This window comes from Equus quagga, chromosome 8 (assembly GCF_021613505.1).
Source record: "Equus quagga isolate Etosha38 chromosome 8, UCLA_HA_Equagga_1.0, whole genome shotgun sequence".
Taxonomy (NCBI): Eukaryota; Metazoa; Chordata; class Mammalia; order Perissodactyla; family Equidae; genus Equus; species Equus quagga.
This window is the reverse complement of record NC_060274.1, coordinates 17,150,431-17,176,015: the sequence shown is the minus strand read 5'-3', so window position 1 is coordinate 17,176,015 and position 25,585 is coordinate 17,150,431. Positions and strand designations below refer to the sequence as shown.

The window sequence follows — 25,585 nt, the reverse complement described above, 5'->3', positions numbered from 1 at the left end:
CAGAGGTTTATTTCTAGCTCACTTACCATTATAGATTAGCTGGTGGGCAGCTCTACATCCTCCTCACTCAGGGACCCAGGCTGAGGGAAGCTCCCTCTCCGTGCTTCCATGATTGTTCAGGCAATACGGTGAATCAGCACTGACTTCTTAGGCTCCTCCCCCAGCACACGTTGCTCTTTAGCTAAAACAAGTCACGTAACCACACCTAATTCAGAGAGAATGAGAAGGTGCAGTTCTGCCATGTATCTGGAAGGCGAGGAGCCAGAAATACTTGGTGAAGGGTACTGATGACTACCACAGCGCAGGTTGCCAATTTTAATTTTTAGACTCTCTCTAAAGAAATTTTACCAGAGTGTAAGCTAGTAGAATATTTATTTTTTCCCCATGTTTATAAATGGGGGACATTTTTGGCAACTTTTCTTAGAATGTTCTTTTCCTCCTTCCTTGCCTCATCCATCAATGTGTAAGTGATTGAAAAACATACATCTTTGTCAGTCTGTCTGGTAGGTAAAAATGTATTGTTTTGGTTTTTTAAATTTTCTATCTTAAATATGAGTAAGGTTGAGCATCTTTTCATGTATTAATTTTTAAGCCATTTGTATTTCTTATTTTGTGAACTTGCCGGTTTCTGTAGGATGCCTACTCTGTTTTTTCTAATCTGTTATTACTTGGTCAGTAAATTTTTTTTATGAATTTTCTTACTTTTATGTATTCAAACATCTCAGTCTTTTTTCCTTCTGGCTTGTGGGTTTTGTTCATGTCTTATTTAGGAAATCCTTCTCCATTCTAGGATTTTGAAAAAGAAGAACAGAAAGCTTGTACGTATCTTCTCTTTAATTGTAATGAGATTTCTCGAAACTGTATTGGACTGGCCTCATTTCTCTTTCATGGCATTCCTGCAAGAGCTTGAAAATGGCTACCATATCCCCTTTTAAAGTATAAACCTTTCTCAGCTAGAAACATCCCCCAGTTCCTATAATGGTTTGTCCAGCTGTATTTTTTGAGGCTCTTTCGGTATCTAGGCCCCAGTTTTCCTTGTCTCTAAAACAAAAGTTTTGGACAATGTCTGTATCTTAATACTATAAGATTACATGCAGAGTCTTAATTATATACAAATAAATGCCAAACAAAATTTTATCTAGCAGAGGCCCCACATTCATCTGTTATTAATACTAATGTATAAGTAATTTAAATTTCTTAAAAAGAATTGCAGAGGTTAAGCATCATTCCTCATGGTTTTGTTGTTGTATCTGTTACCCAAATTACAGACCCAGTTGCAGCACTGTTGCAAGATCTGATTTCAGTCTGTCCTTAAAAATGGCAAAATAGGGGCTGGCCCCGTGGCCGAGTGGTTAAGTTCGCGAGCTCCGCTGCAGGCGGCCCAGTGTTTCCTTGGTTCGAATCCTGGCGCAGACATGGCACTGCTTTTCAAGCCATGCTGAGGCGGCGTCCCACATGCCACAACTAGAAGGACCTACAATGAAGAATATACAACTATGTACTGGGGGGCTTTGGGGAGAAAAAGGAAAAAATAAAATCTTTTAAAAAAAATGGCAAAATAGATGAAAATATCAGGATGCTTTATTTTAAAGGATAATTGCCATCTCTGAATCCTTCATGACTCAATCACCAAATAAGTGACTGTAACTATACAGTGATGTGTGAAGCAGGTGCCCCTGCTGCCAGCAGTTACGGTCTAGGAAATCTTCATTTAGTTTGCAAGCTGACATTGTACTTTTCTGGGTGCATGACTTAGGCGTGTCCCTGACTTAGGCAGATAAACTTGTCATGACAGACAAAAATTTAAAAGACACCAGCAGTAAGTACGCGTTATATTTCCAATGGCAAAATTTCTCCCTTTTTTTAAAAATAAGCATAGGGTCTTATAGGGTCTTTATAAGGTCCATTGTACGTTTTCCAATAGCAAAGGTACTTTTTTAATATTCACATTCCATTCTCTATCTTTTTTTTTGTAACTTCTGGAGAAATTAGACATTATTTACACTGCAGAATGCCTAAAATTAGTAACACTCTTACACCATTTGGAACTTTGTGTTTATTTTTCCAATTACAAATAAAGGTGGCTAAAAAATTGTCTCTATTGCTCATCAAAAGCTTACAAAAGTTGGGTAAAGACTAAGCTTTCTGAAATTGCTATATAAAATATCTAAAATATCTAGTATGCCCATGGGAGGGGTTTAAGAGCCCTAGTATTTGAATTAACTGTCAGTTTTCTAACAGCCACCAGAGGGAGTTGACGCTTAAGTTACCCTTATCCATTAAAATTTAATTTTGAGAGCGGATTTAAAAGGTACTGAAAACTTGTTCTCTACCCGTCATTCCCTCTCCTTTTTTGTCTGTTTAAGATAACGAAGTAGATAGGTAAGTTTAGAAAACCAACGGAGTCAATGTGTGATGGAGATGTGGAATATGTCTCATTTCCTTGGTAGAACGAGCATATAGAAAAGCCACCTTCTGTGATGGCAGCGACCTAAGTCTTGCCGTATTTCAAAATGTGTTAACTCTTGCTCAGTGAAAATATTAAAACTAAACATTCAGTGAGACTTTAAAACTCAAGTTTTTGTTTTATCAGGATTTCTATTTCTTGGACTTAAAGTTAGTATTTTACTCTACTATCCATTAAAAGTCAAATTGTCATTATTTTACATTTAATAGATGTTTATCAAATGGCTACAGTTTTCAAAGTTTAATGCTGGATACCATGTGGTACAAAGTTGAATTCAGTGTTTACCCTCAAGGAGCTTGGGGTGTAATTGAGATGTACTTGATACTGAAAAATCTAAAATGCTGAATTTTTTCAAGTACAAAATGAAACGAATTCATCTAACAGAAAAAGCTTCTCCATTAGTGTGATGATGATTTATAAATACCAAGTAATAATATGTAAGCTCTTCAAATGGTTTCTCCCCTTGACCTTGTTTCCTTCCTTCACACTTCACTCGGGGTATTAATTTATTTAATGCCCTTTGAACAGGTAGTACAAAATTAAGCTCCATTACTATTCAGATTATCTTGGATTCCAGAATAGTAAAATTTTAATTCGTGTGTTTTTGGCTGAATAACTAAAATATTACAGCGCAAATACCACAAATGAAGCCGCAGCACAGTTTTTACCCAGGCCTTATTGTGGTTTAGCTACTTGTATGTAACGATATTATTTTAATTTCATCAAGATAGCCATATTTGTGTGCATATATTTATATATGTTATATGTATATTCCTTCTGTATACAGACATAACGGTGTGTCTAAGTGTAGGTCTTTTTTTTTTTTTTAAGTCGTCCTTGTTCCACGTTGAGTAGACCCTCCAGTTTAAAGGCTAGTATCTCTCTTCAGCCCTGGAAATGTTCTTATTCCCAGTTTCTCCATTGTCTCTTTCTAGAATTTCTCTTACTCAGCTATCTAACATCCTGGACCAACCTTTTACTTATTTCTCATTGTCATATCCTCAGTATATTGTACTTCCTCGTCTTTCTATTCTCTAGTTTAGGAGATTTCATCAGTTTTTGTTCCAACTCATGTATGAAGTTTTCATTTCAGCTGTGATGTTTTTAATTGCCAAGAGCTAGTTCTCTGATTCCTTTTTTATAGCAGATTATTGTTTTATGGGTGCGTTATTGCCTCACATCTCTTAATGGTGTCAATGGTGTCAATTAGAATTTAAGTTCTCAGCTCTCTCTTTAATTATCTCTGCTTATTCTGGGTTTAATCTTTCTCTTTGTTTATCTAGATCTTTCGTATGTCAGATGTTCCTCAAATGTATGGTGATCCTTGGCTTTTGGTTCATATTTAAGAGTGAAGAACTATGAAGGCTAACCAAAAGCGCTGTGTAAGAAAGTGAGACTTGTCGCTTGGCCGACTTTGCTTTGTGATGCATAAGTGAGGAGCCAGCTGCTGCAAGAGAGCGCTTCACCGCCACTACCTAGCATTCTTTGTGTATGTAGACCAGCTTGAGAGATGTGTGTTTGGATGGGCCCTAAGAGTAAACATAGCTACCTGCCCTTCCACAGCATGCGGAGGGGTGGACGGTTCCAGAAAGACATCCAGTTAAGCCGCTCTTTTCTGTGCCGTTCCACACCTCTGTCTCCTGTTACTGCCTTCTCCAACGTCTGAAGCCTCTCGGTTTCTGCAGGGCGAGTCAGCTGCCTGTTCGTCTGCAGCGCTTTCCTTGTCCCTGAGCCTGTAGCTTCCTCCGCTCTCCTGCCGTAGTCGGCGCCGTTTCATCTCCTTTCAGTCTTCTGGAAACTTGGTGAAATCTCTTGTTTATTAACTGCCTTCTTCCTGCTGTTTATCATTGTGGAATTGTACCAGTTTTATTCCTCTGTCATTTTCATGGGGTTTCAGGAGGCGGAAGATTGTATAAATAGAATCTCAGTCAACCTTTTTTAAATGAAAATCCTAGCTAATATGATTGATTCTTCATCATTTGGCTTTTTAAGTCCCTCTTAGTCTGTATGTAAATAAATGACAGGAAGGGAGAGGATTGTTCCTTCAGCCTGCTCACTGGATTCTGTATAACAAATCACCCCTCCTCCTGTGTAACCACATCTTAGTAGATGGCGTGTGAGCCTACTGCATGTGTGTGTGTGGTTGGTATGATTTTGTTTGTAACAGTTTCTTCATATGCCAAAACAAAAAAACAAAACCCCAAAAGCCAGTCTTAGGGATTTCCTCAAACCCCTCCTCACAGTCATCCCCATAGCAGAGGTGAAATTTTCTAGCCTTACCCCACAACTGCATCTCTCTTTGCAAGCTCTCCCCTTCTTTTGGCCCCTGGAAGTATAATTATGTTTCTTTCTCCCCTGTCAACACCTAACCTTTTTTCATTTAGTGGAGGCTGATCAGAGCAAAAGCATCTTTATAAATAGTGTAATTATTATTCTTTATTATGAATTAATGTTGTTTCTTAATGGATATGTATTGTACACTGAATGTTAAAATTGCAGACAAAAACCACAACTAGAGAAAAAAGTTTAGCTTTAGCTGAATTTTCATAGTAATTTTTAGAAATTCACCCTGACACCCCTGTTTTCTTTGTAATTCATCTTTCTCAGATTCCTATCTAAAAATCCTAAACCACAAGTGAAAAGTGAACTAGACATATAAAATCCAGGCAATTAGAAGAAAGAATTGCTAAGAAATAAAGATCATATCTCTTTCCTACTATGTTCAGAGCATTTTTTAGCTTGTTTATAGTTAACAGACATACTTCAGAGATCCTGAGTAGTCTACAAACTAGGTTTGTCTTTTCTAAGTAATATAGTCGTTATAACTGCTCTAAGAAGTTTGTTTTCACTAGAAAGAAATCTCGAACACATTCTAAGACAATGGATTCACGGTATTTTACTTTAGGGCTTCAGTCTGATCATAGGAGAGAATCTTGCCTTTACTCCCAAAGGCAAGGCAAATCTTTAGCTATTGCAGAAACTGCTTTCTTTGTGAATTCCTCAGGATGTAATATTTTTTCTATTTTAGAAACATTTAACTTCAAAACAGCCCCACAATAATACCTTCAGTAACCGTGGCTCCTTTATGTTTCCTAAATCTTTTTTGAATCAGATTTCTACCCATTGCTGAAAGCTGTCTTCTTCTAATATTGGCCTTCTGTGTAGCTCTCAACTCTGGTTTACACTCCTGTTTTGATAGAAACATTAAGAAGTGCCATATTGAGGATTACTGATGGAGCTGTCTGTGACGAGGAGAATGTTCAGCTCCTGTCCTGGAATGTATGTTCTGACATCCATTAATTGGAAAATAAATTAGAATATTCTTTTATGGTTTTCCATAAGGATAAGAGTTCTACACTAGCATTTTTTTCCCCTTTTATCATTGAGAACCCCTTTATCTCCAATATTTTGCCCCAAAGTCTTTCTTTTTCTGAAATGAATATTGCTACACTGGCTTTATTTCAGTTTTATATTTGCCTCGCATAGTAATTTCAAAATTTCCCTAGCTGCCGTCAAGGTTTTCTCTGTACCTTTGGTTTTCAGCAGTTTGACTATGATGTGTATAGGTTTGGTGTTTTGTTTGTTTGTTTCTTTGAGGAAGATTAGCCCTGAGCTAACATCTGCCACCAATCCTCCTCTTTTTGCTGAGGAAGGTTGGCCCTGAGCTAACATCCGTGCCCATCTTCCTCTACTTTTCTGCGTGGGACACCTGCCCCAGCATGGCTTGATGAGCGGTGTGTAGGTCTGTGCCTGGGATCCAAACTGGCAAGCCCTGGGCTGCTGACACAGAGCATGCAAACTTAACCACTGTGCAACCAGGCCAGCCCCTGTGTGTAGGTTTTTTGTTTTGTTTTAATACTACTTGGAGATCCCTAGGCTTCTTGGATCTGTGGTTTATGGTCTTTCATTAATTTTGGAAAAATATGTGGCCATTATCTCCTCAAATATTTCTTCTGCCCTGTTTTTCTCTTCTTCTTCACCAATTACATGTATATTAGACTACTTGGTAGTGTCCTGCACCTCTTGGATGCTTTGTTATTTTTTCCACTCTTTTCTTTGTAGGCAGTTTGGGTAATTTCTGTCTTCAGTTCACTGATTGTTCTGTGTCCAGTGTGCTGGTAAGCCTGTTGAAGGAATTCTTTATCTCTGATACAGTATTTTATGTCTAGCATTTGATGCTTTTTTTTTAAAGTAATTTACATCTCCTCAAATGATCCATCAGTCCCTGCATGTTGTTCACTTTTTAACTAGATCTTTTAATATATTAGTCATAGTCAGTATTTCTAAATTCCCTATCAGGTAGTTCCAGCATCTGGGTCATCTTTAAGCATCGTTCTATTGATTGTTTTCTCTTGATGATAAATTGGCTTTTGCTCTTGCATTTCTGTCTCATAATTTTTTATTGAATGCCAAATATCATGTTTAAAAAAACAGAAGAGACTAAGTAGTATTATATACTATAATGTAATGTATAAATAATATTTACACCCAGAAACAACGAGAACACCTCTTTTTCTGTCAGGTTATTAGTTTGAGGGGTTGAGTCAATTGAGTCAGGAGTGGAGCTGGATTTGGGGTTTGTTGTTGCCTTGAGTGCACCACAGTCTTCAAATATCTCCAGCAGTTGCCTGCTCTTACCTTGTGTCTCTTAGACTGGTGCCTAAAGTGCAAAGTGTTTCTCTTACTTTCGTCCTTTTACTTTGAGCCTTTTTGTGCTGCCAGGGGTCCCCATTTATTCAGTCTTTGATGTGGCCAGCAGGTCTCCATGTGATCTGATAAAGGGCCAGATAGTAAATTATGTAGCATTTTGCAGGCCTCGTGGTTTCTTTCGCAGCTACTAACTCTACTGTCGTGACACAAAAACGGCCATAGACAATAAGTAAACAAGTGAGCTTGGCTGTATTCTAGTAAAACTTTCACAAAACAGGCAGTGGGCCAGATTTGGCCCATGAGCCATAGTTTGCCAACCTGTTTAGAGTCTTGCTCCTCCCCCACCCCCACCTCCCATCTCTTCTACCTCTGTAATATAAGCTCTGCAAGGCAGAGATTTTTCCCTCTTTGGTTTGTTGATTTCCCAAGTGCCTACAACAGTGCCTGACACACAGTAGGCTCTCAATATATCGTAAGATTGGATTGGTGAATTTGCTTCTAAGTGTTTCTTATAAACAGCATATAACTGAATTTTTAAAATCCAGTATGCTGATCTCTTATATCTAAACAGATACAATTAATTAGATTGCAGTTATTGTGATTATCGATATATTTGGAATTATTCCTGTCGTATGTTTTTGTTTGTCTTCCAATTCTTTCCCTTTATTCCTTCTTTCCTGCCATCTAAGTTTGATCACATTTTCTTTCTTCTTTTGTTCTGTCTTTTAATTTGGAAACAGCATTCTGTTTGGCTTCCTCTGGTGGTGATCCCTGAATATTTAACGTGTATATTTGCTTTAGCAGCATTTGAAAGTGTTCTTCCTAAACACTTTGAAGACCTTAGAATGCTTCGCCTCTAGTCTTCATCTTTCCGGTTTCTTGTTACTCTTTTCTAATATTTTAGTTTTCCTTTATTTTAAACAATCTCTGTCACCCCACCCACTTCTGTGGTCTTTTTCATTTGCCTTATACTTAGAAATTTTTAGATTTATTCATCCTATTCCTTCCTTTTTTATTAATTTCTTATCAGAAAACATCTTTAGAGTTCTTTCAGCAGTAGTCTGTGGTTGGTAAATTCCCCCAGATTTTATCTGGAAATGTCTTTATTCCTCCTCATTATTTCATTATCTTCTGGAATCTATTATTTCTTTTTTTCTTTTTTTTTAAGATTTGCACCTGAGCTAACATCTGTTGCCAATCTTATTCTTTTTTTTTCTTTCCCTTTTTCTCCCCAAAGCCCCCCAGTACCTAGTTGTCTATTCAAGTTGTAGGTCCCTCTGGTTGTGCTATGTGAAACACTGCCTCAGCATGGCTTCGTGAGCGGTGCCATGTCCACGCCCAGGATCTGAACTGGTGAAAACCTTAGCTGTAGAAGCGGAGCACACAAACTTAACCAGTCGGCCATAGGGCTGGGCCCAAGGAATCTATTATTTCTTTTTTTAAGTTTTGGAAAATTTTCAGCAAGTATTTCTTTGAATTTTGCCTCTCCTCCATTCTCTCTATTGTCTCTCTCTAGAACTCCTTTTTAGATTTATGTGAGCTCTTTTAACCCCTCTTTCATCTTTTCTATCACTTTATCTCTGTGCTGGGTGATAATCTTAGGGCTGTCTTTCAGGTTACTAACAGTGTCTGACCATATCTAATCTACTGTTTCTCTATTTGACTTTTTCATTTCAATGACTATTTTTCACTTGTAGAGGTTGTTTATGGTACTTTTCCAAATCTGTCTGTTCTTTCATTCATAGTGTCTTATTCTTTTGTTATACTTTTGTTTTTTCTGTTATCACTATAATCATCTTAAACAGACTTTTCCATAGCTTCTTTCAAACTATTGTAAAATCTTTAAGTTTGAGGGGCTCAGCCGTCTTGGGCCATTGATTCTCATGGTAGGTCAGTTTCTTGTTTGGTCATACTTCTCCTTTGAGGTTTTCCCTTCATTGAAGATGTCTATGGATGCCATAGTAGCAACTCCCTGTTAGTGGAAGTGGGTTGCCAGAGCAGTTTGCATTTGCTTCTGCTAGGCACCCCAAGGAAATCACCAGCCTGGGATTAACTGTTATAACGTCTCACCCTGAGGTTCTTTCTCTGCCCTTATGGTATAGATTTTGACCGCTCAAGTGTGGTATAAGCTGGGTTTCAGTTTCTCAGGAAATCTGTTCTTATCCCCTCTCCATATATAATATTGAATAATATCATAAATGTATATCTTGTTTTCTGATCTCAGCATAAACAAACCATCATTTAGTCGTTAGAACCACTAGGTAAATGTATTTAAATTTTTTTTCTTCTTCTCCCCAAGGCCCCTCAGTACATAGTTACATATGTTCTAGTTCTAAGTCCTTCTAGTTCTGCTCTGTGGGGCGCCACCTCAGCACAGCTTGATGAGCGGTGCTAGACCCACACCCAGGAGCCAAGCCAGCAAAACCCTGGCCCACCAAAGTGGAGTGCATGAACTTAACCACTCGGCCACAAGGCCAGCCCCTACATTTCTTTTACGTATTTTGAAAAGAAAACTTTTAGGGAGAAAATCTCCAGCATTAATTTTAAGAAATGCTGCTTTTAAATAAAATAGTCATTAATCTGAACAAATTTTTAATTAATGCCATTTGAAACATGTTGGTAGATGGTTGGAGTTTAGAAATGAAGGAAAGTATATTACACCCAGCTTTGCTTTACCCTTCATTCCCACTTCCTGCCTCTGTCTTCTCTTCTCTTATTGTCCCACTCAAAAAATAACAGCCCATGTCATCCTCTTTTAGGAGAATAAATAAACTCTCATGCAGAATTTTTATATTTTGGAAATAGAGGGATAAAACTTTGTAGTTCAGATAAAATAAACCAAATTAATAAAAGCCTGACAAAACAAAGTTGGTAGGTAGGGATGTGCACAGACCCTGCGAATTTTCAACCAGGAACATGTGTACCTCCGACAGCATCTCCCTATATTAAAATGGAAGAGAAGGCATCGAAATCTTAGTGTTTATCAGACTCAGCCATGGTTTGAAAAACTTGAAACATAATGCCCTACTACTCTTCCAATAAAAAGAAAGGAAAATTACAGAGGGAAACATCTGTGGATTATATTAGTGTCAGGGTTTTGTTGGGAAAAATTATCTACTGTTTAAAGTTAATTTTGAAGTACTTGAGCCTGACAGCCTCTCCTACCCCATACCCTAATTCTGGTTCTAGAATACACTGCTGGATTGAATGGCCTCAATGTACCTTGATATGCCATAGCTTTTCCCCTACTTTTTAGATTCATAGAAATTTGAGTTTAATTGAAGTTGACTGTTCAACATGAATCTACTTGACTTTCTCAATTACTGTTTTTCATTTTTAGAGCTTGTTTATTGTACTTTTCCCAATGTAGCTGTTTTCTCATGGTAGAATCATCCCAAGCTGCTTTTTTTATGGAAATGGATTCAGGTGTCTTCACTTCCAGTCCAATATCCTAAAAAGTGAGACTCACATTGTTCGGGGATGGATCACAAGAACATGTACCAAATTTTATGGCTTAATGAGGTTTCCCAAGCGGTTCGTCTCATGCTCCAAGATTGATTGCTTATTTTCTTTCTTTAAAAATCTTAGGACAATATCTTCACAAAATGTAATTGGAATATAAGAAAATATAAGTGTTTGATTTCTCTAAATGTTATCATTTTTACTTTGCAGTTTGAACAATTTAATGTTAACATTCATGTGGATTGAAATCTATCTGTGTTATGTGTTGCATACATCAAAATGGGTCTAACCTAACCCACATTCCCTTCTAAAGATCTGTGAAATGTTCCTGTTAGAATCCCTTAAACAGGGCAGAGGCTTATCCTTTCGGAGGGTCAGAGGTGGATTAAATAGTAGTAAATAGGTTAATTGACTGGACTAGAGCCATTAGAGAAGTAGTAGGCTAAAAATGCTATGTTTTGTTTTTGTGGGTTTATCTAAACCCTAAAAAAAAATGAAAGCGAGTGACATTTGTCTGCTTAAATAATTGAAATAATTTTCAGGTTAAAATTTTTGAAATTTTAAACGTTTAAACTCACAATATTTTGTTTTAATGAATCTTTGGGGTTCTTGGCAAACTCATGTTTGTCACAGGAATATTCATTTGTTTGTTTTCCAAAGGCTGTGTAAAGGTTAAGTGACTAAAGTGGATGGCTCCTCATATTTACTAATATGTATTGCAGCTCTATTGGTACACCAGAAGGCCAGAATGGAACGACTTCAAAGAGAACTTGAGATTCAAAAGAAAAAGCTGGATAAACTAAAATCTGAGGTCAATGAAATGGAAAATAATCTAACTCGAAGGCGCCTGAAAAGATCAAATTCCATATCCCAAATACCTTCAGTAAGTCTATAACTGTTCTGACCCCTATTCTTGAACATGAGAATACGCAGTCTGTCATAAGTACAAAAGCTTGATCTAGTTTTCTAGAAATACCCTTAATTCATACTTGTTTCTCTGTCCTTACCTTCCCCTACCAAACTCGACTGTTTCTTAACTAATGATACAAGCATTCAATGTAGATCCTTCTCACGTGGAATTATTTTTCAGCTCGAAGAAATGCAGCAGTTAAGAAGTTGTAATAGACAACTCCAGATTGACATTGACTGCTTAACCAAAGAAATTGATCTTTTTCAAGCCCGAGGTAAAGTTCAGTGCATACTCAGCTGAAATTCATTGTGTTAATTTACAAACTCATTTCCTGTGGCTGAAAACAGACTTATCAATCATAATCTTACTGTCTCAGCTTTGACTTTGGAGCCAGATAATGCTAAAGAACTATTGGGTCTTTATTTTCTCTTACCCCTCCCTCCAAAATTTATTTGTTTGGTTGAGGAGTAATTTGGTAGATTGTATAGCATTCAAATCCGCTTTAGTCCCGAGTTAAGGAAAGAGGAGGCTTAGTATGTCTGACTGTATTGTCAGAAGTATTGCTGTTAGTAGAATTTCTTACAATAATGTTTATTAAGATTCAAATATATGTACTCATATACCTTTTTCCTAGTTCCCTTTTTTGCTTTTACCTTTCAAGAATTATGCTTTTAAGAACGTAATTTAAAAGGCACCCCCACCCTAATGGTACTATCTTAATTGATAAAATAGAGAAGAGAATAAAAATATAGCTTACACATTTTAGGACAATAGTAGTTCATTATACTTGAGCTATTATTGACAAGCAGTAATTGCTTATTGTAAAAAATACATTTACAATTTAATTCAGTTCCATAGACTAAAAGAGAATTTTATAACTTAAACCTAATTCTGAAGTTGGGGAAATAATAGAAATACATAAAACGGAAAAGACAGGGAAGGGAAGGAAGCCAGCAAAAAAGAAGTCCTTAATCACACTTTTGAGTGTGTGCCAGAATCCATTAAACTGGAAGATGATTTGCTTTATTTTTAATGTTAGTAAGCTGTTTATCTTGAAACATTCATAGAAAATGCCATGATTTAACTATAGAAAAAAAAAGTTAGTGCTGGTCTAGAAAGTATAATCCTTGAACTTGTTTCTTTTGTTTAAAATCTGAACTATTATATTACATTAGTCCAAGATTTTTGTACTTACTTGGAGTCAAGCTATTTAGTTGCCAAAGGCCATGTTTGATCATTTAAAATTATATTTTAAATTGTTAAATTTTAAGTTATTTTAACTTGTCACGTAGAACAGGGGTCTGTGCTCTAATTCTGTTACTGTTGTACTAGCATTCATTTGGCTTCTTCCCCAGTTTACCACTTAGACCTCTGTCATGAGTACTGTATTATACCTACCTCAGCTGTTTTGAAATCCTTACATATAATTTGAGATTAGAGGTGCAAAATAAATGAAAAGCATTTCTTCTATTTATACTGTGATATTTTTAGAAGGAAAATATTTGCTTTTTAAAAAATAAAATTAAATATTTTTGAGCTGTAAACATTGATATATTTACTTTTTATATATTTCAGGACCACATTTTAATCCCAGCGCTATTCATAACTTTTATGACAATATTGGATTTGTAGGTCCTGTGCCACCAAAACCCAAAGGTTAGTGTATCCATTAGTGTGAAAACTGTTATATTTTGAAAAGCAAGATTTTAGAAAATTTTATTTTTAGCAACTCCAGAAGTGCTTCAAACTTTGGCATTCTTGGATAGATTCATTAGGAAGGTACTTTTTACTTACATGCTGGGGGTGGGGAGGATGTAGAAGTGTAGTGTACTTACCTCTTTGAAAGTCACACGCCTTAAGTTCATCATACACTCCTAGAGTAGCAAGTTTCGGCAAAAAAAAAAAAAAATCAGGTGCAAAAATGAGTGTTAAAAATTTTTGACAAATAATGAGGAAGACACCTTAGGCAAGTTTATTTTTCATGAGTATCCTATTTTATTTAATTTATGCATAATTCTGTATAATCAAAATACTCTGAATTCTAGATGAAGGATTTTTGAAAATTATTACCTACTATCATTTTACATCATTGATATTTACAGGCTATATGCATACCAAATTAAGAAACATCAGAATATGTGTGGGTTTTTTACTCCAGGCATTAAAAGTATATAGTAATAGTATATAGAAATAGGAACGAGAAAGAACAAGTATGTACTAGTTCCTTGGTTTGTTAAAGAATTTTCACATTCCCTTTAAGTATCCTGTTCTCTCCACTCCCTTATTTGTTTTAAGTATAATTTAATTAGGCCTAGCTGTATCTTCATATTTTTTTGATTTAAATGTTTTTAAACATAGTTAGCTGGAATGTAAGGAACTGTCATTACAGAGGAACAAAAATGAGATTCGGGCATTTGGCACAGTAAGCGAGCGTTCAGACACTGGGTGCTGTTTGGATGTTAGTTGAGTAAAGGAAACAGTGGCGTAGCCCAACTCCTTCAAATACGTGAAGTGGGCATTTGAGACTCTGAATGAGTGGCCTTAATGTAATCTTGATACTCTCTTTCAAAAACTAGAATTTTTCTTATTAAAAGATTCCTGTTTTGCTTCAACATAATCCAGTACTTATATTCTGAGGGTGGGAGGGAGATGGAATATAAATGAGGTAAGATTGGTCTGGAGAATTGCTGAAGCAGGAAAAGTATATTGAGGGTTCGTTTTACTATTCTCTCTACTTTGGTATATATTTGAAATTTTCCACGATAAAAAGTAAGAAAAAAAATCTATTACTTAAAAGCTTTTTCACAAAAGATAGAAGCTTGGATGCTGGCTGTTTTTGGAGAAATAAAGAAACAATCATTTTTGCCTTAAGGCTAAAATAGGGAGTTATTAGTTTCATTTAGAGAGGTTTATTTGGTTCTTAAAGTCAATTCTACTTCACAATGCAGTTTTTTTAAACAGCTAAAATTAAGTGTAGAAATCACAAGTCATCCTTTGCAATCTAAGTTCCTATTTTTTCACTTCTGGTGGTTATTTAGTTTCGAAATGCCATTAATAAAAAGATTCATAATTCTAAGTACAAAATGAGATTTGCAGATGTAAGAAAACGGTTGGAGATTTTTCATTAAAAAAAAAATTCTAGGTCCCCTATTGGTTACCTTAGGTATTACTTAGTGAAGAAGATGCTGGCATTTTAGAGATTGAAATGTCAATAGAGATTGACTGGTCCCCCTTCCTAAAAAACCTCTGTAGTTAAACAAAGAGGATAGACAAGAATTTTACTAAAAATGTACCAAGTGGGAATGTTTTCTAATGCTTAAGTGAGACCAAAATTCTGTTAAGTAGGATGGATGCCCAGATTAAAACAATCATTAAAATATTTCCCAAGTATGGGGGCCAGCCCCATGGCCCAGTGGTTAAGTGTGCGCACTCTGCTTGGGCGGCCCAGAGTGTCGCCGGTTCGGATCCTGGGCGCGGACATGGCCCCACTCATCAGGCCATGCTGAGGTGGCGTCCCACATGTCACAACTAGAAGGACCCACAACTAGAATACACAACTATGTACTGAGGGGTTTTGGGGAGAAGAAGGAAAAATAAAAAGTTTTGTTAAATTTTAAAAAAAATTTCCCAAGTATGGAGTGTGAAATAATTTTAGATGGAAAAAAAAGTGAAACTTTTTTTTACTGCATTTATTTTAATGTGTTTTAGAGGACACTAACTAGTATTGTCAGACCCTCAATTTTTCAAATATTTTTACTTAAATAAGCCTTAATTAGACATTTGTTGTAAAATAATTCTGTTTAAAGAGAATTACTATATAATTAATACTCTCAAGTTGTGCATGCTTTTGGCAAAAATTGTGATGATGCCTAAAAATTGTGACCAATGCCTAAAGCTTGGAATTTTGCAGTAAAATGTTCTTTATGACTAATTAGTAAATAGGGTGCTGCTAAATGTGTGAGAGTACCAAGCATCACTTGATTATTGTAAATTTGTTATAAAAGCTTTCTGTACTTTCATCTCCTCGATACAATAGTTTGTCTTTTAAAATAGCAGAAAAGTGAACATTTAGTTCTGACTCAGTAGAGAGGTAGAATTCGCAAGCAGCATGTATTATTTTAACGTAGTTGGAATCTCTAGATTATAAACCTCGACCGAGAGGCCCACAGCTCGCGCTCCTCGTACTTTACACCTCCCCAATAAGTTCTAGGACGACTGCGCTCAATTTATAATGGGACCCCCAGAGAAAAAGTGTCATAAGTGTAATTTTATTTTAGACACAACCTTGGAGGAATATCGTTATTTCTTATATTTCAGATACTTCTATCCATGCAAACACTCTAGAACATTGGCTTTGTAAAGCTGCAGTGACTTTATTTATAAGTAAAAAAGGTTAAACTTCAAGGATACGTGATTTTTCTAAGATCACAGAGCAGAGGAATCAGGCCTTAATAGCAGAGCCGAGAGCAGAGCTTCGTTCCCCCAAACCTCAATCTGGTATCCTTTCTGCTGCTCCGTAATAACTATGACTTAAAAATGAAATTACAAATAAAGTAGAGTAGTATCTTTACACTGGTTTTTACTTCTCCAGGGTCTATCGTTTATATATAGTTAAATAAGATTTTGGAAATTAGTTCTTTATATTTCATTTGTGTTGTTCAGCCTTATGTTTTCAAGAGAGAGAGAACATTTAACGAAAACTTTGTTCCTGGTATAAAACAGAAATATAAGTTACTGGGCAAAGAGACTCTTAATTTTAAGGAGACATAAATTCACTGTCCATATTGCTTTGTAGTAGGACACCTGCTCTCAATCTTAGGTGACATGGGAATCTTTGCTACTAGTTACCATATGAGTTGATTTCCCTTTTCTCCTGCTATAAGTTGTAGAGAATGATGCACTTTTCCCCTTTAAGGAAATATTGATGTGATTATGTGATGTCCATGTTGCTCTTCCCCAGCAGAGAAGTACCAGTTTGAAAGAGGTTGGTGAGGGTCAAGCATGTATGTCATTTTCAGCTAGACGCTCCATTTAGTTAACAGGCTGCTTGCAGCTGTGTAGTACACAGTGTTTAAAGTTGCCAGTAATTTATAACTTTGGGATTTTTGCTTCTAAAATAATTTTTTTGCTTCCTTACAGATCAAAGGTCCACCATCAAAACACCAAAGACTCAAGACACAGAGGATGACGAGGGGGCTCAGTGGAATTGTACTGCCTGTACTTTTTTGAACCATCCAGCCTTAATCCGCTGCGAACAGTGTGAGATGCCAAGGCATTTCTGAGCCAAAAGGCCCCGTATCTGCTCTGAAACCACATCTGAAGTTCAAGGAACTAGGCTGGCATCAGGGGAAAAGTTTCACTGCTACATAGGATTTTCTCAAATTGAAGGTGCGACAAGATGGTGTTGTGCTAATGTTAAATGTCAGCCCACAGAGCTAATAATACCTCAGTCTAATGTCACGGGCAGTTGAAATTCATCACATGAAAAGTCATCTGCTGGAAGACTCGGTTGCCCGCTGCCTAACCATGTACAGTGTTACCAGTAGCCCGTTGTGGATAATTCTCGATCTGTTAATGCGAGCTGTTCCCAGTACCTTCTTCCCCTCATGTCACTACTGAATTTTGACAGGAGGAAGGACTAGAACGATGGCTGTTTTTTTTAAAGCTTTCGGTGAAACACTACAAACATGAAGAAAAGGAGCAAGGTTTAACTCTTTAGAACTCTGCTGCCGCATAGCGCCAGTGGATGGAGAGAACTTCACACGTCTGTGGTACTCTTGGCCTTGTCTTTGTCTTCCCTGAAACGCCTCCGCTCTGTGAAGCCAGCATCTAGGGTCTGAAGGTGGAAAGGAAAGCAGCATGCATTGTCTGTACAAACGTGCAGTGAAACATCCCAAAGCTTTTCCTACTGTACAGATCTCTCAAGTCTGCTTTAAGGGATCTCTTTTCTTTATTATTTTCTTATATTTCTATATGTATAGTGTAATAGTCTTTTGTTAACTAATTTTCTTTTTTCCTTTTAGTGATTAAGCACGGTCATGTCCCTTTTTAAGCCTTACCTGCGAGAAGCAATGCCTTAAAATAAAAAAGCATTAATGAAATGAACCTATGCACAAAATAACTTTCCTCTACTTACTCTGTACTTTGCCCTCCTGAGTGCCGATGTTCTATGAAGACGTACAGATGCTGCACAGTGAATGCAGAAACTGTTACGGGACTTAGGCCTGTAGGCCACGCTATATACTGACGTTAGCGGTGAGTGACACCACACAGTGTTTTATCTTCCACAGGGAAGCTTAAAACAAAAGATATTTTAACCCACGACAGAGCACCAAGGTTAAGCTCCCTTCGTCTGCCTGGTGTCCCACAGAACTGTCACAGGAGATTTCTATGGGGAAAGTCCCGTTTCCAAACCAGCCACAGCAGCAGTACCTACAGCCCTTTTTCTGGAGAGAAGTTTAAATGCTTTACTGTTGGGGCAATTCGTTTCTAAACCTGACTTGGTGACAGTATCATGTGTATTTATAAAACAAGGTTAGTTGTATTTAGGACAACTGAAGAAAAGCTGGAAAAAAGAAAAACAAGCAAACTTGAACACTGAAGCAACCTCAAGCATCTCTTTATTTTGATGATATATTTTTATAAGGAAAATAAATATTCAGATGATCAGGAATGTATATAACTAAATGAAATCAAGACAAAGAAATAACAGTATGCATTTAGAAAGACAGAACTATGGAATTATATATCAGTGCTTAGAAGGGGCTGAGGGAAGTGCTGAAATGCAGCGAGAGAGGAGATGATGTGGACTGCCACCCATGTAAATGTCTGCAAATGGATATTCTTTAAATAAACAGGATTATTACAGGTGATCTATATGAATGTCAAAGCCTTGACTTCCAGGCTTTGAGTTTTGTATATGGGAAGAAATATGACAATCCTAGTTAACGAGACAATAGACCCACAGCCCTTACATTTGATGCGTTTCATTTTAAAAACAGGCCTTGTTTTTCAGCTTCATCTGCAGTTCTATGTGAAGATTGATCAATCAGTTTTTACTTGTTTTATTAATAAAACGTAATTTGGATATCTTGAGTTGATGGTTTTGTGATTTAGCTGGGTAAACTATCTTTGTAACAGATAAGTTATTTATAAAAATTAAAAAACTTATATTCTAATGTGGATTTTGTGGCTTGTTTTTAAAGTTTGTGGGACAGGAGATAATTTATACCCCAGCAGAACACTTGACAGTTAATTGAAATCAGAGAAAACTCATTTTCTGGAGTCTTCTCATGACATCATGGCATTTAACTGCATTTCTTGGATTATTTGTATCAGTTTCCCCAGGCTTCTTTTTAAGTGAGGAAAGAAAGCAGCCATGTTTCAGCTGAGCCAGAACAAATGAATATTACTTCTTTTTTCATAGTTTGTTTTGGCTTTTCCTTGCATTTCTTTTTGGGTTTTTAAAGTTTACGCCATTGTTGAAAACGTGATTTCTTAGGCCATTTAGCCTGAATAGTCATTTTGTTAGTATTTGGTCTGTCACATAATATGTAGGTGCCAAGGATGGTAGTCCTTCTCTTGAAGAGAGCCTTTATATTAAGAGTTTTCAAAAAAATTATGACTTCCGTTTTTCTGAGCTTGAGAAGAGCAAAGCAGCACGTGCTGCTCTTCATGACCTGACTGGAAAGCCCTGCCTTGGTTGGGCTCGTAGACCCAGTGGGACAGAAGTACTCCGTGCCAGGGACTAGGAGGCCTGCCCACGGTGCTTGTCCGGAGGGTGACTGCGTTACAACACAGCGATGGGCTTCTGGTTCTCGTCCCCCACTGCCCTTGGGAGGCTCATGTGCGCTGTGTGCAGAGGGGAGGGGCGCTTAGCGGTTCATGTGACCTGGGCTTCTCGGGAGGGCTTTTATTCTCACAAAGTGTTGCCCAGTCTAGTATTAATAGACCATGTTAGAGAATTGGAATTGTGCAGAAAGTCTTGCCCATAGATAGTTCAAAGCCGTGTGAGCTGTTAACTGTAAACTTGTATTTTAATCAAAGCACGTATGCACAGCAACGTTAACTGACATTTCATCAGTTTCCTCTATCCCGATTTAATGTTGATGGGAGATTCTAGTGAACACTGTAAGATACAATATTCAGCCCATGAGTAATTGAAGTGGGCTGTATTACCTTAGAAATTAAGATTAAATCTGTAGTGACACCAAAGGCCATTCAAGGTTTAAAGTCTCAAGCCGACTATTGCCATAGTTTGCCATATAATAATACAAAATACTTTTATTTCTCTATGACAAGTGAACATATCTTTGGCTCCAGTGTCTAGACGCTACAATTGTTATATCCATTTTACTTGAAGGTGAAACGGCTCAGGGCTGCATTTTAATTTTTACTGCTTCCATCTGAAAACAGGCAACTAAGGGAAAAAACTTATAAAGGAAACACAATTTTATAGCTTTTTATTTGTTAGATTGGGTTTTCTTCCCCTCGGTATCTAGTAGGCTGTTTGTTTTAAGGGGATGTAGTTAATCATGTAAAAACGCTTGGAAATGCGTTGTCTTGGCCATTATAAATTTCTTCCTGTATTATGGGTTCAAAAATAGAATTGCGGTGTTACATTGTAGTAGTTTGTTGATTGACCTAGCTACTTAGAAAGGTTGTGAAAGCGGCTGCATTGTGGACTCTCTGGCACCTGCTTCCCAGATAGACTGCTCAAATCTTAAGAGTCGGGCCAGTTGGGTGCAATTCAGGCATCTGCCCATTTTTACTCTGTGACCCTAGGATAGTTCTTTGCTTTTATTTCCTTGTCTTGTTAAATGAAGATGATACGTTAATGTTAAACCCAGCTCACGAGGTGTTAAGGGGACTAAGGTGCAACTATCTGAGCCGATGGTCTCTGGCTAGGAACCGGATCATCCTAAAGCAGTAGGTCATGGTTTTGCATGAATGAGTTTTAAGGCATTTTTCTCCACAGTGTTAATGAACAGAATGGTAAGTTCGCTATTTATTTCTCTGAATTGGTCTAGGGACATCTCAGCAGACCAGAATTTGGTATTTCAGTCACTGCAATCAAATTCTTTACCTTATCAAAAGGTGGTCTGCTTTGCAAAGATTATGAAAGTATCAAAGGTCAGGTGTGTTCTATTTCTCATGCATGTCCAGCCTTCTAAAGAATGTCTGTTTTATGATGGAGCATAACAAATCATTTCTCCAGGAAAATAAACACTTTCTTCAGAGGACTTAACCAAGCGTTTGCACATCTGCGTATTTGTTTTAAGCCCAAAATTGACCCAAGGATCACTCACCTCCCTCTAGCCTCTCCTTTTACAGAACCCCCCCACCCCTTCCTTGCTCCCTGTTTTTCCCCCTTTTGAGGGCAGGAGTACATCGTTCCTCTGACCCCAACCACATAGCAGAACCAGTACAACTTACTGGTCTGCATTCCAGAAATGTTCATTGATCCTCAGAACACAGTGAACCGGTCCTGGCGTATCCTCACCATGCAAGTGCCTTTTAGAGATTTTGAGAGAAAGAGCTTTCACTCCCACCTGTGAGCCTGGCCATCGGTTCTTCGTAAGCTGAGAGCCTGTTCACTCTGCTCTAATCAGCTCTCCTGTCTCCAGCCTCTTCCTCTGACCCTGCACGCTGCGGCTAGAGAGAGAGCACGTGTCCACGCCGTCCCAATCAGAAAGCTGCGTTGTTTCTGCATTGCCAACTGGGCTTACTCAAAAGCTCCTGGAGTCTGTTCCTTACCTGTCTCTTCGGGATGGTTTGTTACTGTCCAACAGACTACTCTATTGTCTATATGGTGTACATAACACTAAGTTGGCCTAATCGCTTCCTTTAATGGTCTTGCACATCCCCGCCAGTGTACTTTTGTCCATCCCATTTACCTTCTCTCCCTATTTAAGTTTAATCCTTCAGGGATCAGGTCAAGTTTCAAGGTTATGAGACCTTGGCAAACTGCACCTTCTCGTGGCACTTGCTGTATTTTCTGCCCGCTTGGCATTCATTGCTATTTTGCCCTCTCCGTTTTGGGTAGGTTTTATGACATACCCCTTTGTGTATATTCTGGAAAATGCAGAATTTGGCATTTGAAATTGGGGCTCCTGATTCTGTTAAATCCAATTTCGCTTCAAAGCTTAAACCTCCTTTTGCATGCAGACGTTTGAGTTGCTTCTTGGACATGATGAGGATTGATTTTTTTTTCTCACACTCAAAGCAGAGAGGGACATGGGAGAATATTTTTCCTGAGAAAACTAGTCAAGAGAAGAAAGAAAGAAGAAAGTGAATGCAAAATGTATAAGAACTCTCTCCTCCCCTTTCCCGAGAAAGAGGTGGAAAGGCAGGCTTCTGACCAGAGGGATGAGAGCGGAGAGCAGACACTATTTGTATGTTTGTGAATTGGGTGTGTAACCAAGACACCCCCTGTGTAATGAGGCCATGAAACAAGCATACGTTTTAGTACGTGAATTGGCTTAAAGTCTTAATTACTACCTTTTTGGCGTTTAATAGAATTATTTCACAAGCCATTTTGCTGAAGTGCCAGGGTTTTTTTGTAACAGAACAACAGTACACACATCTTAGAACGCTCATTAACTAACCCAGGCAACCAGGCTCTGCTGAGCTACTGAATGAGAGGCAGTGTGAGCAGTTTCATCCCAGTGAATGATAATAGATGATTTTTGTTAAGATTGTGGAGTACCCCAGAGCGTAGTTCTATTCAATATCAATCGGCAGAAACATACAGCAAAGTTTTTGAAACTTGCCACCCGTATTCCTCTCTGTTGACCACAGTCTTTCTCTTTTCTACTGTTCGTGACCATTAATATGGTAGAGTTAAATGCACTGGCTTCACGTCACAGGAGGCAAACGGCCCCCCGTTCTAAGACAAGTGAACTGGAGAATGAGCAGGACTCCCCGAAAGCCACGGACCAGCTGCCAGTTCCTCCCTGAGCCTGCCCGCCCCGGCGTCCGCGTCTGCTGCGGGCGGCAGCCCTGAGGACCCCCTAGGGTCGGAGAAGGCCTCTGTTTTCACAGCATTTTGACATAGTCATCCATCCACAAGTAACAGGATTTTATTACTGTAATAAGTCTCATTGATTGTATTTTCTGTTTTCTGCAGGCATGATACTGAGAAAAAATATTCCCTTCCCTTCTTAAAGAATGCAGATTAGTAACATTTCAGCTTTGTCTTCTCTAAACAGAGTAACTACTTCAGTCCTTCCCCGTACCATCTATTTTCCTGTCCTTAGGGCCCAGCTTCCTCTACCGTGTCCTGTGAATTAGGATTGGACACAGGCCTTCGGCGTCCCGATTCCTTTGGAAAGTGGGCTAGTGCTGTTCCCCGCACTTGCGTGTCGCCTGTTAGGGGCGCTCGCTCAAAGGGGTAGATGAAATAATATTCTCATTTTACAGAAAAGGAGCTGAGGCAAAGAGAGGTTAACTCACCCAAGGTCACACAGCTAGTAAGACCCGGGCCAGAATTCAAAATTGAACATTCTTGGGGCCGACCCTGTGGATAGTGGTTAAGTTCACGCACTCCACTTCAGTGGCCCAGGGTTCACAGGTTTGGATCCCAGGCACAGACCCACACACCGCTCATCAAGCCATGCTGTGGCGGCATCCCACATAGAAGAACTTGAACGGACTTGCAACTAGGATATACAACTATGTACTGGGGCTTTGGGGAGAAAAAAAAGAAGAGGAAGATGTTAGCTCAGGGCCAATCTTCCTCACCAAAAAGCATACCTTTAAAAAAAAATTTTTAATGAGAAATAAAATTGAGCAGTCTGACTCCAGTCTTGCTTTTAATCACCACAGTGTGCCACCTGCAGGCTCTCGTAGGGGCTGCAAGTTGATTTTTATTCCTGTTTATTCCAAGGTAGCTATTGTGAGTTATCAGCTCTCAACCTCTAGAATCATCTTTCCATCTGAAGAGAAATGTGACATTTCAACTCTCGCTAGTCTTCCTCATCTTGTTCCTGTGTGTGAGGACAGGCTCTCTTGTCTTGTTCACCACTGAATACCCTGGTCCTGGCGCGGGCCTGGCACGTAGCAGGCACACAACAAATCCTAAGGTACCTGATAGATGTAGTGACCTCGTGTAACTTTTTCTATTCCTTCCCTCGGTGCTTCTCACTATCGTGATGCTCCCATCGGCCAGGCGGAGTGTTAGGTACATGGGAGGGAAAGTCACCCCTTAGAGCTTAGAATGAGCAGTAGGTATGAGAGCGCAGGCGAGCTTCACTACTCCGGATTCCGCCCAGTTGGTGGATTTGCCTGTTCCCTAGGCGTTTGTGGGCGGCACAGTGACAAATCTGAGTCGCCTGATGCTCCCGCTCCCAGCCCAGGTGGCAGCACTCGGCCTCGTCTCAGCGCTCCCCTGTAAACAAGTGTCCTTCTTTACCGTCCATTTAGGGCCATGGTTTCACATTTTTGTGCTTTTTCCGGGTGATTCTGCTGTTTAAAATAACCCCCAAGCACAGCGCGGGGGTGCGGTCCAGTGTCCTCAGACCAGGCTGGCGCCACGTGCCTCATGGGGAAGATGCGCGTGTTGGGTGAGCTTCATTCGGGCCAAGCCCTGGCGTCCCCTGTGGGCTCGATGGAGTGAGTGAACCATATATGTTGAATAGGGCATCTTTAAACAGACACGTAGAAAAGAAGGTCACTATCGATTGATTGATGAAAATGCTGTGACCAGAGGCTTGTGGGAACCTAAGCCTGTATCTGCCCTGGGAGCCGTGGTTCAGTGTCGTGGAGGCTTCAGAGAAGAGAACGACCTTAAGTGACGAGAACTGACTGTAACGCAACATAAGGCGAGGGCGTACAAAGGCACGGAGTTCAGGGAGGGAGAGACGGCTTCGAATGCCTGAGTCAAGGACAATTTGTGATGAGATGACACATGAACGGTAGGTGCGAATCTGGCAGGGCTGGGAAGATACTCCACCTGCAGAAAAGAGCGAGCCTTGGCGAGGTCTGGGGACTCGGGGCCCCCTGCAGAGGTCTGCGGTGGCCTGGCTGGGCTGCAGGAGGCGTGCAGGCTGGGAAGATAAGCAAGAAGGTAATCTGAACCATTCTGTGGAGGACGATGAAGAGGGCACTAAATTCGATAGGCAAAAATGAGTCGTGAAAATGATTTGGGTGATTTGCCCAAGAGAAATGAAAATGTCAGTCCGCCTGAAGACTTGAAGGTGAATGTGGATGGCAGCTTTATTCACAGCAGCCTGAAACTGGGAACAGCCCAAAATGCATCAGCAGGTGAAGGGCTGACCAGCCTGTGGTCTAGCCGTGCACTGGAATGCTGCTCAGCATCAAGAGGGAAGAAATACTGATATAGCAACACAGATGAATGGCAAGTGCATCATGCTGAGTGAAGGCAGCCAGACACAGCAGCACCTGCTGCATGATCTCATTGGCAGGAAGTGATAGAAAAGGCAAAGCTAATCTATAGCGGCGAAGGCAGAGAGCCGTGGCATAGCGATCATTGAAAGGGGCACAAGGGAACTTTTGGGGCGATGGACACATTCTACATCTTGATTGTGGCAAAGTTACATGGATGTATCCATTTGTCAAAACTCATTTAAAAATGGGTACATTTTATTGTATAAAAATTACACAGTTTATGTGAGTGCACTTTGTTGTATATAAATTGAAATAAATTCGTTTTAAAAGAAGCTTTAGGAGAGGAAACCTCTAGTATGTGTCACTCCTTCTCCCCCATCCTGATGAGCCAGCACCCATGAGAAAGGCAGATGAGGAAAAGCAGAAACAGAACAAGTTCCCCCACGAGATGCATTTCTTTTTTATTCACTCGAAAAATGCCGTTCTATGTGCCAAGTGTTCTTCTGGGTTCTGGGGCGACGACAGTGAACAAGACCCAGTGTTAGCCCTGTCCTCAGCTGTCCCCAGTGTCTCTCATGGCCCTGGACTGCCTGTCATGCCCTCTGCCCTGTTGTGTCCCTTCTCTGTGTGTTGCCCAATTGCTCTGAGAGTGGTCTTGTTATATTTTGGTTTCCGATTCTCTCTTTAGTAGTATCTGCTCAAATTCAGAAGAATAAAAGTCTAAATGCGAGCAAACATCACCTTTACTG

General features: G+C 39.0%; 1 protein-coding gene across 4 annotated transcripts in view; it reads left to right on the top strand.

Moving 5' to 3' along the window:
• The window catches only part of TAB2 (TGF-beta activated kinase 1 (MAP3K7) binding protein 2), a 78,522-nt gene extending 59,855 nt beyond the window's left edge, over positions 1-18,667 (top strand). For all 4 annotated transcript variants that reach the window (XM_046669369.1, XM_046669367.1, XM_046669368.1 and 1 more), the window contains 4 exons: positions 11,302-11,462; positions 11,670-11,763; positions 13,065-13,145; positions 16,629-18,667. In XM_046669369.1, the coding sequence (XP_046525325.1) occupies positions 11,302-11,462; positions 11,670-11,763; positions 13,065-13,145; positions 16,629-16,771 (479 nt within the window). In that variant the 3' untranslated portion in view covers positions 16,772-18,667. The remainder of the gene's footprint in view (positions 1-11,301; positions 11,463-11,669; positions 11,764-13,064; positions 13,146-16,628) is intronic.
• Positions 18,668-25,585: the final 6,918 nt, after the last annotated feature.